This window comes from Mytilus edulis, chromosome 2, assembly GCF_963676685.1.
Source record: "Mytilus edulis chromosome 2, xbMytEdul2.2, whole genome shotgun sequence".
NCBI classification, from domain to species: Eukaryota; Metazoa; Mollusca; class Bivalvia; order Mytilida; family Mytilidae; genus Mytilus; species Mytilus edulis.
In genome coordinates this window covers 11,388,794-11,404,568 of record NC_092345.1, presented here as the reverse complement: position 1 = coordinate 11,404,568, position 15,775 = coordinate 11,388,794, and the positions used below count along the sequence as shown (strand labels likewise).

The window sequence follows — 15,775 nt, the reverse complement described above, 5'->3', positions numbered from 1 at the left end:
TTAAAATGCCATTGCCACAGTAAAAGTTGAAATAAATTCATTATCTCAAAGCCTGATATTTCATTGACGCCCTGTTCAATCGCTCCCACGGCTATTACACAATCACTTGGAACCTTCTTTAGCTTGGACAAATGTATAAAATACACGAAGCCATATTGCATGGATAAAACGGAGATGTAGATGTTGAATGGTGATTATTATCCATTTTTGGGCGTTATGTGTTGTGCGTTATGCCGGAAACTATAGATTGTGTGATTTTTTCCTTCTATTTTCTCTAGTATATTTACAATAAAATTAAGAATGGAAACGAGGAATGTGTCAAAGAGACAACAACCCAACTGAAAACGCAGAAAACGAGGCTACCAATGGGCACAGCGAGACAATCCCGCATTTATCTTTTTGGCCATTAATTCTGTATTTTGCTAATTATTCTCGACTCTTCTAACCACATTCAGACCCTGCCGTTGATTTGCACCATTAAATTGTTTCACATACGATACGATACGAGAAAAAATATTTCATAAATCATGCCGTTTAATTTGATGGATAGTTGCCTCATTGAGAAATTGTACCCCTTCTTGTTTTTATATTCATGTCAGATAAGATCGGTGCTTTATGTGTTTTTTGTCTTCTTTTTTTTTATCGTAATTTAACTAGTTTTCATTTTTTCACATATATTTTTATGTCTGTTCTGACACGAAATAGATCTTTATTTGTTTATTTGAAGAGTTGGGAAATGTTTTGCCGCTAGACATAGTATAGAAACAATCATCAGTTCAAAATGCTCGATTTTTAAGCTTGCGTGTACATAATAAATGAAAGCCATTAAACGTGAGTGATGCAGGACGTATTGGCCACACTAGAGGATCAACCACGGTCTCTTTCGATACAATCATACTTAACTTTAACAGTTGCAATTAAAACAGAACCCATCGAACACCCCTGGCTGCGGGTGTGCCCTCTGATCATTTGTTTTTAATTATCATTCCGTTGATTTATCTTTAGAAGTCATAATATTATGCTTTTGTCAAGTCATTGTTTAGAAAATATCAAACAGTCTACAAATTCTTATTAATTCTTATTATCAGACACATATACAAGTGTTATGATCAATTTCAACAGTTTTCTCTTGTTTTTATATGATGCATTTTTACTCAAATATCAATTATCTTTTTCATTTGAACAATTTTCTTTTTGTCAAGTAAAATTTCCAAAACAAATTTCTATAACCAAAATAATGATTATGAAAAATATGAAAAAATATGGCCGAATCAACAGGTGTCAAACTGGTAATGTGCCGAAATGACCTATGGACGAACTGGTATTGTGGCCGAAACGTCTCAAAAGCAACTTGGGACGAGATAATGTTATCATTTAGTTTTGCCCATTTAACCGGAAGTGTCAAATAAGTCAAGAAGCATGCCGTCAATAGACGCAGAGTATGTTTGGCTTAAAATTACTATATGATAGTCTACTATTTTCAAATCTGAAAGACTCCCTAACCTTGATAAACTCTATAACTTCTTTTCTATTTTAGGCCGAAAGGATTCAGTTGGGCCGAACAGGTAGAGCAAGGAGAAGATGGTAAGGCGCCTTTGACATATTGTCATCTTATCATATGTTCCAGCTGCTTTCATTCTGATCATATACTAAAGGGAGTAAATAAACCAGAAGGTTCTGTTTGGTCTCATTGTCTTGTATCGTTTATAAATTTAAAAGGGTGGTTGCCTATGGAGTATACTTTTTTCATTATAAGTTATAGTCACATGATCACTGTCGGTGTCAATCAATGGTCTACATAAATTAGCCACAGATAGCATGGATAGTGCATACATCAATCAGTGGTCTCGCTAGCCTGAAATAGAAGGGCGCCGCGCCCTGGGTGCACTCAGCCGCGCCCTGGGTGCCTTCATCCGCGCCCTTCTGTCCTGATGTCTTTTTTCCAAAATTCTCTTGTGCCGTTTTGGTAAAATTGCCTTTTGTTTCATTGATTTCTGATCTCCAAGTTAATTACATATATGACACTAGTGTGATTGCCCCCAGGTTAATCATGTCATTACAATCAATTACAATGATAAAGACTTCAAAGGTGTTAATATCTAGGTAATTTAATTAGGACAATGTATCTTTTTGTCATACATTTGATGAATGTGTCAGCGAGTGTGTTTAGCTTAGTGTGTTTAGCTTGGGTCGTCATTTTCGATTTCCAAGTCACAATGGAAGAGTGTATAAATGAAGACTTTCATGACTTTAGAATTGAATTTAAGTCATCAAAATAAAACTATGCCTTCACAGAAATGCCTTCCATCTCAACTTGTTAGCGACAAGCACAGTTTTTAATTAACGCAAACGTGTTGGAATTTAATTTTGGAGTTACTTCCCCTGTTTTAGCTTATTACAAATTTGTGCTCTAAAAATATTATCTAGTATCAAAAAAAGGAATAAAGAACCAATTGAATATATAATAACATAATAATGTTACCTTAAGGATATTAACTGTCTTTGAACATATTAAAAAAAATATATTGCAATTTCTGTTTGATAATTATACTTTTAGCAATCCATGTTCTAAACATTGATAAATTAGTAATACACAGAAACTTAGAGATGTACTATATAATTCATAACTACACAAACAATGAAATAAAGACTATAGTTAAAATGCATCTTTATTTAAAAAAAACCAACATATACAGTAAAAAAAAAGAGATTCGTTAACTCGTGATACACACAGAAACGTAGACAAAAAAATTTGCAGAGCCTTTTCTTATCATAAAAAGTGCCCTGCCCTCCACTGGCACCCTGCCTCTTTTGATTTCTAGCTAGAGCACTGTCAATATTATAGATGCTGTCATGTTTGAATAGCATCAGGTTTTTAGTTGAAAAATTTCTAAAATACCAATTGCTTTCATTATGTTCTTTCCAAACTAGTCCAAATAAAAGTTTATGGCGTCTGCTGTAATCTGGGACACCTTCATGATAGAAAGGTGTCCTGGAAAAAATAGCCTTGAAAGACGATGGGTCTCGGTGAAAACTGTTAAAATATGGAAAAATAAAGGTTGGCAGGTAGGTAAAACTTACATAAATGAAAAGATAAATGAAAAATGAACAGATTGATGCCCGATTTATGTAATTCCAAGGCCGTCAGTCGGCACCAGAAGCGACGAAGCAGGGCATCTATTTTGGGTGGGCAAATATCCACTTTTTGATATGGGACGAGCTCTGACGTCCAATGGCCCCAGCTTGTCTGGCAAACCAGCCGTTGGACGTCAGAGTAATCTCTGACTACACAAAACACAGATCAATTTTGAATTTTTGGTGGAGTCACTATAAACGATCTACAGTTGTGCCCCTTTAATTACAAATGTAAATATACGCTGAATTTTATGCTGCATTTCTAAAACTTTAGTCATGTTAGTTTGCCTCAACCAAATGCTATGAACAATGTACTGAAGTCAGCCTTAAACAAATGTTATGAAACTTTTACACATTGCTTATTACCGCATAATACAGATCAAGTTTGAAATTTGGTGGGTTCACTTATAGTGTTCTAAACTCATCCCTTTACAAATGGAATAAATGTTGAATTTTTATTTCTGTTTTCTAAAAACTTAATATAAGATTGCCTTTACCACATGTTATGAAACTTATACACAATACTTATAACCACAAAACACATTCAAGTACACATTCTAGTAGGGTCACTTTTACTGTTCTTCAGTTATGTCCCTTTATAACTTTATATGATATGCAAATGGGGCACTTTCTGTGTGTCATGTACAGATTCCACATTTATTTTTAGTGTGGTTGCACAGTATAACTCTGCAGACTTTAAAATTTCTAATCCATTGTCCATATTTAATCCACCATCATGGTTTCAATGAGAATCTTTAAGTACATAACATTCAGTTATTCTCCAATAGTTGATAATTGTGTCATTGATGTAATTCAGTTTTCTGTACTTTATGGTAACCTATCTTCTGCTATAAATTATTGCTCTAGACTTACCTTGTGATTAAGGAAAAGTTCCATGTGGTCAGGAAAATAAATAAATAAACTGAGCGTGAAACTCAACAGCAACACTTACAGTGAAAATTTAACCATGTTGGATTACATCGTAGAAAATCGTTAAGGATAATTTGATGGACATGGGGCACCATGAATAAAACATGTTGGGACATCACTTTCCATGGAGACCATATGAAAATTTCTCAGATTTTGTCTGCAAAAAAGAAAATTGACGCACCATTCCAAACGTCTCTTATGTTTTTCTGAAAATGAGGCTAGAAAAATATATACATATAAAATAAGGTGATGTGATATGATTGCTGATGAGACAACTATCCACCAGAGTTCAAATGGAGAGGATATAAGCAATTTAACCACTGAACTATAGGCTCCTGACTTCAAACTTGTTAAACATGTTTATTTACATTAAAAGACAAAACTTTGTTCAAAAATAAATGACCCAAATGATAATTCAGATGATTTATTTTCAGGAGTTCTGCCACCTTCTACAGAGACCATTGATGAAAACAAAGGCATCAAAGTAATCACAGAATACAAGTACAATGAAGATGGTAAAACTGTCAAGGTCAGTAATCCTGTTTAACATGTAGAACCAATAACCATGCTGACACGCATTTCACCAGTATTTAGGTTATGCTTGATTATAATAAATGAGGCCACTGGCCATGGACATTAATCATAACATTGTAAATTCTTCCAAGTTTTAAACAGCATTTGAAAAACAGTTTTGACAAGTGCTGAAATGTTTTGATAAATCCCACATGAAACATTAGCAAAATGTTATCAGTTATTAAATGTAAAAATGTGGAGAAAATAGTAAATATTTAGACCATTTGTTTCTTGTGCAAATCTGAACATGGTTATGGTAAATTGATTTTGTTCAACTTTGTGGTTAAACCAGAGACAGTATATTTAAGTTGTGTTAAGATAGAACATAATTGAAATCTAAATAGAAACAATCAACCATAGAAAACCAAAAAGGACAAATTAACAGATTAGTATAAAAATTGAACTATAGTTTACAAGTGAAAAATAGTCACAGTAGATTATTTCAAAGGTCATGCAAACAATATAATTGATCAAAGATTAAGTATCAAGGACTTTATTTTAAAGGCAATGCATATAAAGACTGATAATAAATAACCAGCAGAAGAAGAAAAAAACCAACTTGTACAATTCAAAAATTGATTTCACCAAATAAAAGCACATTTTGACTTGCAGAAATAGACAAGTTAAAGTTTTAATTAATTCTGAGACTGTAATAATTGGTAATATTTTTGCTTTTTTTTTACTTGTAGATTATTAAGACATACAGGATTGAAAGAAGAAAAGTCCCAAAATCAATTGCTAGAAGAAAGGTATATGTTTGTTACGGTTTAATTGATTGTGTTAATTTTGAGATCCATTCATCGCCCATTGCTGACAAAATTAGATACTTATATTATGTATCACATTCATAGCTTTTAATTTTGCCTGAGTAACAAAGTTGATTGTAAATAAACAGATAAGAATATTTCCTAGATTGTAATTAATATCCCTGGGATGAATGGAAAGAGGGTGTGTTGCTTACTTCTTTCCATCTATCAGATGGAATTATAATATTTTGTTCATGAAGCAGATTAACAATGAGAGCATTCTAAAATTTGGTATCACACCCCTAATGCATTATGTGAGCATGCTGTACAATGAAACAGTGTAAGAAGCTTTTCCACATCTATTGCTCATTAACTGTTAACCAAATACTTATAGTAGGGCCTAAAATAAAATATTGTTTGTTTCCCCAATCCCGACCGACCCTGCAAAATTGGTGCTACTCATAAAATTTTATTGTCAAAACTAAGTGAAAAATTATTTTATTCATTTTGGATTTTCAGGCTTGCCGGATCGTCCGATAATGTCAAGCTTTTTGGAAAAATAAAATTATTTCCCTACCTACCCACACCTGGCTTGGCAGGGTCGGGATTGGGGAAACAAACAATATTTTAATTTAGGCCTAGGGTAGCATTCATAGTACATCTTGTTTTACTCTTTTGAAATTAACATAATTTACAACTTGTTTACAGAATTGGAGGAAGTTTGGATCAGCAGAGAAGGATCCACCAGGCCCTAACCCTGCCAATACTATAGTACAAGTAGAAGAAATCCTCATGCAGTTTGTTCAAAATGATGAGGTAAGAAAGAACGAAAGAAATATAGGGATACATAGAAATTAAAATCGAAATGGTAGAGGCAAGACAACAAAATTTACAGATCAAAATTGAAACAAACTAATAAAAACAAAAATCAGAAAAGCTGTATAAAATGCAAATATATATTCTTTAAATGATACTTGTGCATGGATCATAATTTGCAGAAACTACCTCAGGTCAACTTGACATATGTCAGTTTTGGCTGTTCTTTTGACTACCTCAGGTGAACTTGACATATGTCAGTTTTGGCTGTTCTTTTGACTACCTCAGGTGAACTTGACATATGTCAGTTTTGGCTGTTCTTTTGACTACCTCAGGTGAACTTGACATAATATGTCAGTTTTGGCTGTTCTTTTGATGGCCTTTCTAAGTTTGGTATGCTCTGAAAGATTTTTGTCCTATTGTTGGCTTTACAAACTTTTTGTCTTGATGATACATGATGAAGCTTACTTCCAGTGAAATCAGTATGATATGTTTGCTTTTCATCTTTGAATAATAAGTTTTGATTTGTAAGTGTCGAAATTGTTGATGTTGTTTGCCCAAAAGTTATAAATAAATGAATAACTCTTCTAAATTTTATCAGTATAGTTTCCTGTCAGGTATGAATTCATGTTAAAATTAAGCTTTTATAAGCCTGATGTCCAACTAATATATTAAAACAAAAAAAATATTATGTTGGAGTGGACCTTTAGATTGCATACAATACTGAGTGACAGTTGTATTACAAGCATAGCAATCCTAAAATGAAAATTCAATTCAGTAAGTTATTTGTATTTTAAAATGATTGATTAGTGAATACATGTGTATGATCATTTTGTATAAGTGTAGCAGGGATGGGGTAATTAAAAATGTAATGGTAATTAAGTGTAATGCATTACACTTTTCCATGTAATTAATTGCATGTAATGTGTAATTGAGCATTTTTTTAATTACATGTAATGGTAATTTAATTAATTACATTGAAAAAAGCATGTAATGCTGAATTACTTTTGAATTACATTTCAATTACATGTACTTTTATGGTGTTAAAGATAAGGATTTGTGTTTAATTATACAAATTGTAAAATTATATGTACATGTATTTTTCAAATATTGATATCACATGCTTTTTTAATATATGAAGTCTGTAATTTATTCTGAAGTTTTTATATCATTTATTTGAACTTTAGATTTTTTTAATAGTCTTATAATTTACAAAATGTGAGAATCATATATTAGTGTTGTTCAGTTTTTAAGAAAGATCTTTTAACTAAATAGATTGATAATTAATTAATCAGCTTGTTAAACAAAACACAAAAATGTGTCACTGTAAAACATCTTTCTTAGACAATTTTAGAATTGAATCACTGCATACAATCATTTTGTCAAATTAGTATACACAAAAGGATTATAGAAATAAAAATTAACAGCTGTAAAAACAAACAGCAATTAATCAGATTAAAATGTCCAGAGGCAATGCCACTATTACATATATTTTATCTAATTAGCAAAATATTGCTTATATTTAGACATTATATATATATACATTGTTTGTACTAAAAATTTATTTCAATATTGTGACAAGCACACTTTTTAATATTTAAAAAATAAAAATAAAATTCTAATTCATTTATAATTTCTTTATTCATATTATGTTTAATTCAAATGAGTTCATTTCTGCGAAGTTAAAATGCCTTTTGTAAATAGGAACAAATTCCCTCTCCTATCAATATGATGATCTTCTAATCATAAAACTTCCATGTTCTGATCAAGCAATATTTAGCACATTAGCTTCTGTCGAAAGATTATTTACAATTGCTGGAAGTCTATTGTTTATAGCGCAGTCGATAGTATACAGTTAAACAATTGGTTAAACCGTGTTATTTCAGATGACAGCTTCACACGTTTCAGGAATATTCATACGTCAGTGACAATTACAGAATTTTGGAAACACTCAAATTCTTTTAATGAGATTAAAAATTCTTTTTTAATCACTAAATTACTAACTGAAATACCAAATACAACAAGTGATATATGTGATATATGTTCAAGGAATTTTAAAGATGTTTATGTACACGCTTGTTGCAATTGTCCAAGTACTAATGCACAGCGAGAAGTCTGGTGGGACATTTTAAGTGACAATTTTCCAGTGCAGCTTTACTGTGAATTAAACATGTATGACGACGAAATCCTGTTTCAAATGTTACTCGGTCGAAAACCACTGACAATTTTTTCAAGCATAGATGAATCGGTTCAATTTCTCAAGCTGTGTCATGCACATGTTATTCAGTGTGTAGCAGAATATAGTCGATCTCTTAGACAGTGTTATTAGATGTGTCAATACACGATGTGTCAATACATGATGTGTCACTGCAGTTATACTTTAAACATTGCTTTTATAGATTATTTATATATCATCTTTTGTGTATTTACCTTATACTTTGCTCTTATACTTATTATTTGTGTGTAATTATGTTGTAACGTTTGCTTATATTTATTAATTGTATGTTCATTGAATCTCATTTATGAGGAATTAAAGATATGAATGAATGAATGCTTACGTGAATATTTTACACATGCATTATATATACATGTAAAAGATTATTAAAAAATATCATGATGAAATGTAATGTGTAATTTAATTAATTACTTTAGTAAAGTAATTGTAATTTAATTAATTACATTTCAAAAACTGTAATGTGTAATTAGTGTAATTGATCATTTTTGCAATGTAATGTGTAATTTAATTAATTACATTCCAATGTAATTGACCCCAAGTCTGAAGTGTAGATTGAAAATGGAAATGAGATAGTAGCAGTTAAGGCATGATGTCCTATGGTCAAATATTTTGTTTGGATTTAGATTTAAACTTTTACAATTTTACAGGTTAAAGAAGAAAAAGAAGAAGACCCACTGGCTAAACTGAAGGCCACGAAAATGGTGTCTTGTCGTATATGTAAAGGAGACCATTGGACTACTAAATGTCCATACAAGGACACTTTAGGTCCAATCCAGGAGAAACTACAAGATGGAGATAAACCAGCAGGAGAAGCAGGAGCAGTACCAACACCAGCTATTCCTGGGGCACCAGCTCAGGCTAATAAAGCAGGTGGAAAGTATGTCCCACCCAGTCTTAGAGATGGACCATCTAAAGGAAAAGGGGAGACAATGCAGTCTAAAAGAGGTAAAATAATCAGGGTTGTCAGTGATTATGACTGTACCATTGCAGACAATATTTTTTTAGGTGCCAGCTGAAAGATGCCTCCGGATGCGGGAGTTTCTAGCTACATTGAAGACCCATTGGTGGCCTTCGGCTGTTGTCTGTTCTATGGTCGGGTTGTTGTCGCTTTGACACATTTCCCATTTCCTTTCTCAAATTTCATATTTTATTCTACAGGTCTTTAGTGTATCAGTTTACAATTGACAGAAAAATGTTGAATTGAAATTAAAGTCCTATTTAGTTTGAGACAACAAGAGTTTACTGCAAGGGAAAAAACAAATAATTATACAATTGCTTGAGGGATATGCTGTATCTTATTCTTATTGTGAAGATGTCTTTTTGTAAAATTTAACACATTGTTTGAAATGATTTGGCCACTCATGATATTATAATATTTATTTTAGATGTTGTTTTTTTTGTGTTTGCCTCCTTCTATTGATTTGTAAATATTTCAGATGAGTCTGCTACTATTAGAGTTACTAATTTATCAGAGGATACCAGAGAGTCTGATTTACAGGAATTGTTTAGACCATTTGGTCCTATACAGAGAATTTACTTGGCAAAAGACAAAAATACAGGGCAGTCTAAGGTAAGGCTAAATACTGCTCATGTTGTTAGTCTTAAGCATTATCACAAAACAATGGTACACCTGACAAGAAAATTGCATAACTTTTGCAAGGTGCAGGAATTAGTCCAGTCAAACTAAGATTTAACCTCAAACTAATTGCAACAGAAAATGTTTTAGTTCTAATCTATAGCATTATGTCCTTTATTTACACAGAAAAAAGTCCCATAAAATCTAAGGTGAGGAAAACTCAAAATCAGTATTTTTAATTTCCTATGGAAATAAACTTTGGAAGGGGAGATAACTCCGCAAAAATGAGTCCTTTCTTGATCAGTTTTTGGTTGATTTTTTTGAAAGTACGATACTTTGATGGAGTTATAAGTTTGTATTTAACTAAATTATATAATCTTCTGCTCATGAAATGTACAAAATCGATGTGTTATGGGTAGTTATATTTTTTTGGTGCATTTTTCATTAAAGAAATTGCAAATTTGAAGCTTTGTGACCATTTTGAAAAAATAATATGAAAATTTGGTATTGTTTATATCTGTGTATTATATTCTTTCAGCATCTTACTTTTCTAAAGAAACTTTAAACCACAAAAAGAAGAATACATGCTTAATTATTTTTATCAAATTTGAGATTCTTTACCTTGACATGTTGAAAAATTCAATAAATGGTCAACTAATGAATTACGAAATCTAGATAATAGCTTGATAAAAAATATGTGAAAATACCTTTAGAATTGTTTGTTATACTCTAAATACCACTAAAAAATCAATAATCAATACATTTTAGTGGCGGATCCAGAACTTTTCCTAAGGGGGGGCCCGCTCCAGTCATGCTTCAATGATTCCCTATATAATCAACCTAATTTTTCCCACGAAAGGGGGGCCCTCCTGGATCCGCCTATGCATTCTGATGAATGGAAGCGGTTAAATTATAATTTTGTATCAATTTTTATTGATATTTCTGCCTTTTTTGCAAGAGTTATCTCCCTTTTCAACGCAAATCTCCATAGGAATATTAAATGGTGATTGTTTTAGTCTTCCTCAAGTAAGATTTTATGGGACTTTTTTCTGTGTATATTTGGGGTATAATGCTAAAGATTAAAACTTAAAAATCTTCTGTTGCAATTACTTTCAGGTTGGGGTCAAATTTATGCTAGATTGACTGGACTTAATCTAATATCTGTTCTAAAAATATCCATGATGTCTGACATTGTTAAAGTCATCTTTAGAAAATAGGAGTTATCTTCCATTGTCAATAATTGTAGTTGAATCAACTACAACCAATGCTTTAGACATTGCAATATTTAATTTTACTTCCCACTGATAAATTAAAACAATCTTTACCATTCAGTGCTTACAAGCACTTTGATTTGACAAATGAAGTTAACAATTATATTCATTAAAGGTCGCATAAAATATTTGATTTTATGTAAATTATTTTTGGTCTTTTTGCTAGAAATAAAATTGTTATGGTTACAGCCTAGAAAAGGGTTAATTAATTGAGTGACTCTAAAAACACAAATGTTTTTTCTGACATATTATATATATTGTTCATAATTTTAATTTCTATTGTTTTTATCTTTATATATATTTGATGGTTGTATTTACTGAAATTGTATGTGGATGAACATGAATAAACTGAGGTGTAAACTGAAAAATCAATGAGAAAAGTACACCTCTAGATTAGATATTATAACTGTCCTAAAATGCTAATTGTTCTGTTTTACAGGGGTTTGCATTTATCAACTTCCACAGAAGGGAGGATGCAGCTCGGGCCATTGCTGGTGTGTCTGGATTTGGATATGATCATCTTATTCTTAATGTTGAATGGGCAAAGTAAGTGTAATGTTTAGTCTGATACCAGTTTTGTTTTGGGTAAAAACTTAAATTGTTTAATTAATTGCAATTTAATCATGTATATGAAAGACTTGCTTTTCTATTTTATTGCAATTTTACAACTTCAATAAATTATGCTTGTTTTGTGTTTGTTTTGTAACAAATTTGTTCATTTTCATGGTAGTTAGTGTAAGGAAAAATCTTAATAGGCCTGTATAAACAGCTGATCAGTGGAAAGAGTGTAATAAATAGGGCTGTACTTAGAGAGGGGTATTGAATTTCATGATGAAATAAAATTGCTCAATTGTTGCTTTTTCACCAATTTGTATTACACACGGTGGATAACAAACATCAAGCACGAAAACATGTGACAACAAAATTGCAGATCAAGCACATATGTTTAGTTTTTATCAATTTTACAAATAAAGGAGAGTGAATTACTTATCTATGGTGATTATAGGCAGACATTATCTACAAACAATGTTGTCAACAGCCCTAACCTCACACAACCATTATAGGCAGATATTATCTACAAACAATGTTGTCAACAGCCCTAACCTCACACAACCATTATAGGCAGATATTATCTACAAACAATGTTGTCAACAGCCCTAACCTCACACAACCATTATAGGCAGATATTATCTACAAACAATGTTGTCAACAGCCCTAACCTCACACAACCATTATAGGCAGACATTATCTACAAAAAATGTTGTCAACAGCCCTAACCTCACACAACCATTATAGGCAGACATTATCTACAAAAAATGTTGTCAACAGCCCTAACCTCACACAACCATTATAGGCAGATATTATCTACAAACAATGTTGTCAACAGCCCTAACCTCACACAACCATTATAGGCAGACATTATCTACAAACAATGTTGTCAACAGCCCTAACCTCACACAACCATTATAGGCAGACATTATCTACAAACAATGTTGTCAACAGCCCTAACCTCACACAACCATTATAGGCAGACATTATCTACAAACAATGTTGTCAACAGCCCTAACCTCACACAACCATTATAGGCAGACATTATCTACAAACAATGTTGTCAACAGCCCTAACCTCACACAACCATTATAGGCAGACATTATCTACAAACAATGTTGTCAACAGCCCTAACCTCACACAACCATTATAGGCAGACATTATCTACAAAAAATGTTGTCAACAGCCCTAACCTCACACAACCATTATAGGCAGACATTATCTACAAAAAATGTTGTCAACAGCCCTAACCTCACACAACCATTATAGGCAGACATTATCTACAAAAAATGTTGTCAACAGCCCTAACCTCACACAACCATTATAGGCAGATATTATCTACAAACAATGTTGTCAACAGCCCTAACCTCACACAACCATTATAGGCAGACATTATCTACAAAAAATGTTGTCAACAGCCCTAACCTCACACAACCATTATAGGCAGACATTATCTACAAACAATGTTGTCAACAGCCCTAACCTCACACAACCATTATAGGCAGACATTATCTACAAACAATGTTGTCAACAGCCCTAACCTCACACAACCATTATAGGCAGATATTATCTACAAAAAATGTTGTCAACAGCCCTAACCTCACACAACCATTATAGGCAGACATTATCTACAAAAAATGTTGTCAACAGCCCTAACCTCACACAACCATTATAGGCAGACATTATCTACAAAAAATGTTGTCAACAGCCCTAACCTCACACAACCTTTATAGGCAGACATTATCTACAAAAAATGTTGTCAACAGCCCTAACCTCACACAACCATTATAGGCAGACATTATCTACAAAAAATGTTGTCAACAGCCCTAACCTCACACAACCATTATAGGCAGACATTATCTACAAACAATGTTGTCAACAGCCCTAACCTCACACAACCATTATAGGCAGACATTATCTACAAAAAATGTTGTCAACAGCCCTAACCTCACACAACCATTATAGGCAGACATTATCTACAAAAAATGTTGTCAACAGCCCTAACCTCACACAACCATTATAGGCAGACATTATCTACAAAAAATGTTGTCAACATCCCTAACCTCACACAACCATTATAGGCAGACATTATCTACAAAAAATGTTGTCAACAGCCCTAACCTCACACAACCATTATAGGCAGACATTATCTACAAAAAATGTTGTCAACAGCCCCTCACACAACCATTATAGGCAGACATTATCTACAAAAAATGTTGTCAACAGCCCTCACACAACCATTATAGGCAGACATTATCTACAAAAAATGTTGTCAACAGCCCCTCACACGACCATTATAGGCAGACATTATCTACAAAAAATGTTGTCAACAGCCCCTCACACAACCATTATAGGCAGACATTATCTACAAAAAATGTTGTCAACAGCCCTCACACAACCATTATAGGCAGACATTATCTACAAAAAATGTTAACAGCCCCTCACACAACCATTATAGGCAGATATTATCTACAAAAAATGTTGTCAACAGCCCCTCACACAACCATTATAGGCAGACATTATCTACAAAAAATGTTGTCAACAGCCCCTCACACAACCATTATAGGCAGATATTATCTACAAAAAATGTTGTCAACAGCCCCTCACACAACCATTATAGGCAGACATTATCTACAAAAAATGTTGTCAACAGCCCCTCACACAACCATTATAGGCAGACATTATCTACAAAAAATGTTGTCAACAGCCCTAACCTCACACAACCATTATAGGCAGACATTATCTACAAACAATGTTGTCAACAGCCCTAACCTCACACAACCATTATAGGCAGACATTATCTACAAACAATGTTGTCAACAGCCCTAACCTCACACAAGCATTATAGGCAGACATTATCTACAAACAATGTTGTCAACAGCCCTAACCTCACACAACCATTATAGGCAGACATTATCTACAAACAATGTTGTCAACAGCCCTAACCTCACACAACCATTATAGGCAGACATTATCTACAAACAATGTTGTCAACAGCCCTAACCTCACACAACCATTATAGGCAGACATTATCTACAAAAAATGTTGTCAACAGCCCTAACCTCACACAACCATTATAGGCAGACATTATCTACAAACAATGTTGTCAACAGCCCTAACCTCACACAACCATTATAGGCAGACATTATCTACAAACAATGTTGTCAACAGCCCTAACCTCACACAACCATTATAGGCAGACATTTTCTACAAAAAATGTTGTCAACAGCCCTAACCTCACACAACCATTATAGGCAGACATTATCTACAAAAAATGTTGTCAACAACCCTAACCTCACACAACCATTGACATGAATATCGGATTTATTCATAACCCAAATTATGAAATATGATTGTTCAATTAGATTTTGATTTTAATTATTAATAAGACTTTTTTTTTATTTTTCAGACCCTCTGGTACAACTTAGCCTCCAGAGAATCCAGATTAACCAGTTAAATAAGTGCTGAAGTTTGACAAAACATTGCTTTTCACAACATAGATTTTAAATGGTCAAACAAAGTGAAAGATATCTTTTCACAATTAAAAAAATTAGAATGAATAAAATATTTAAATTCTTCATAAGTTCTATGTTTGTGAATACTTGTATTAATATAAAAAGATGTGGTATGATTGCCAATGAGACAACTCTCCATCCAATTTGTAAAAAGTAAACCATTATGGGTCAAAGTATGACTTTCAACACTCTCAAGCCCTGGCTCACACTGAACAACAGGCTATAAAGAGCCCACAAAATGACAATTCATTGAAGTGTAAAACAATTCAAGCAGGAAAACCAACAATCTAATCTATATAAAAAAATGTCCTTGTGCCCACCAGATAGTTTTCATTTGACCTTGGTCCATTTTATGGACAAGTGAACAAGGTTAAGTTTTGTTGGTCAAGTCCACATATCAGATACTGTACGCAATGGGTCTTCTATAT

At 32.8% G+C, this 15,775-nt stretch overlaps 1 protein-coding gene across 1 annotated transcript; it reads left to right on the top strand.

Moving 5' to 3' along the window:
• The first annotated feature begins 1,327 nt into the window (after positions 1 to 1,327).
• Positions 1,328 to 15,415, top strand: LOC139511441 (eukaryotic translation initiation factor 3 subunit G-like). Its single transcript, XM_071298196.1, has 9 exons — positions 1,328 to 1,439; positions 1,538 to 1,584; positions 4,500 to 4,594; positions 5,328 to 5,387; positions 6,093 to 6,200; positions 9,084 to 9,381; positions 9,873 to 10,006; positions 11,723 to 11,829; positions 15,242 to 15,415. The coding sequence occupies exons 1-9, from the start codon at positions 1,420 to 1,422 to the stop codon at positions 15,258 to 15,260; spliced, it is 888 nt and encodes a 295-aa protein (XP_071154297.1). The 5' UTR covers positions 1,328 to 1,419; the 3' UTR covers positions 15,261 to 15,415.
• Positions 15,416 to 15,775: the final 360 nt, after the last annotated feature.

Coding starts and splice junctions, on each gene's coding strand:
- LOC139511441 (XM_071298196.1), top strand. CDS start 1,420: ATGCCGTCAATAGACGCAGA. Junction 1,585..4,499: donor GGTAGAGCAAGGAGAAGATG/GTAAGGCGCCTT, acceptor ATTTATTTTCAG/GAGTTCTGCCACCTTCTACA. Junction 4,595..5,327: donor AAGATGGTAAAACTGTCAAG/GTCAGTAATCCT, acceptor TTTTACTTGTAG/ATTATTAAGACATACAGGAT.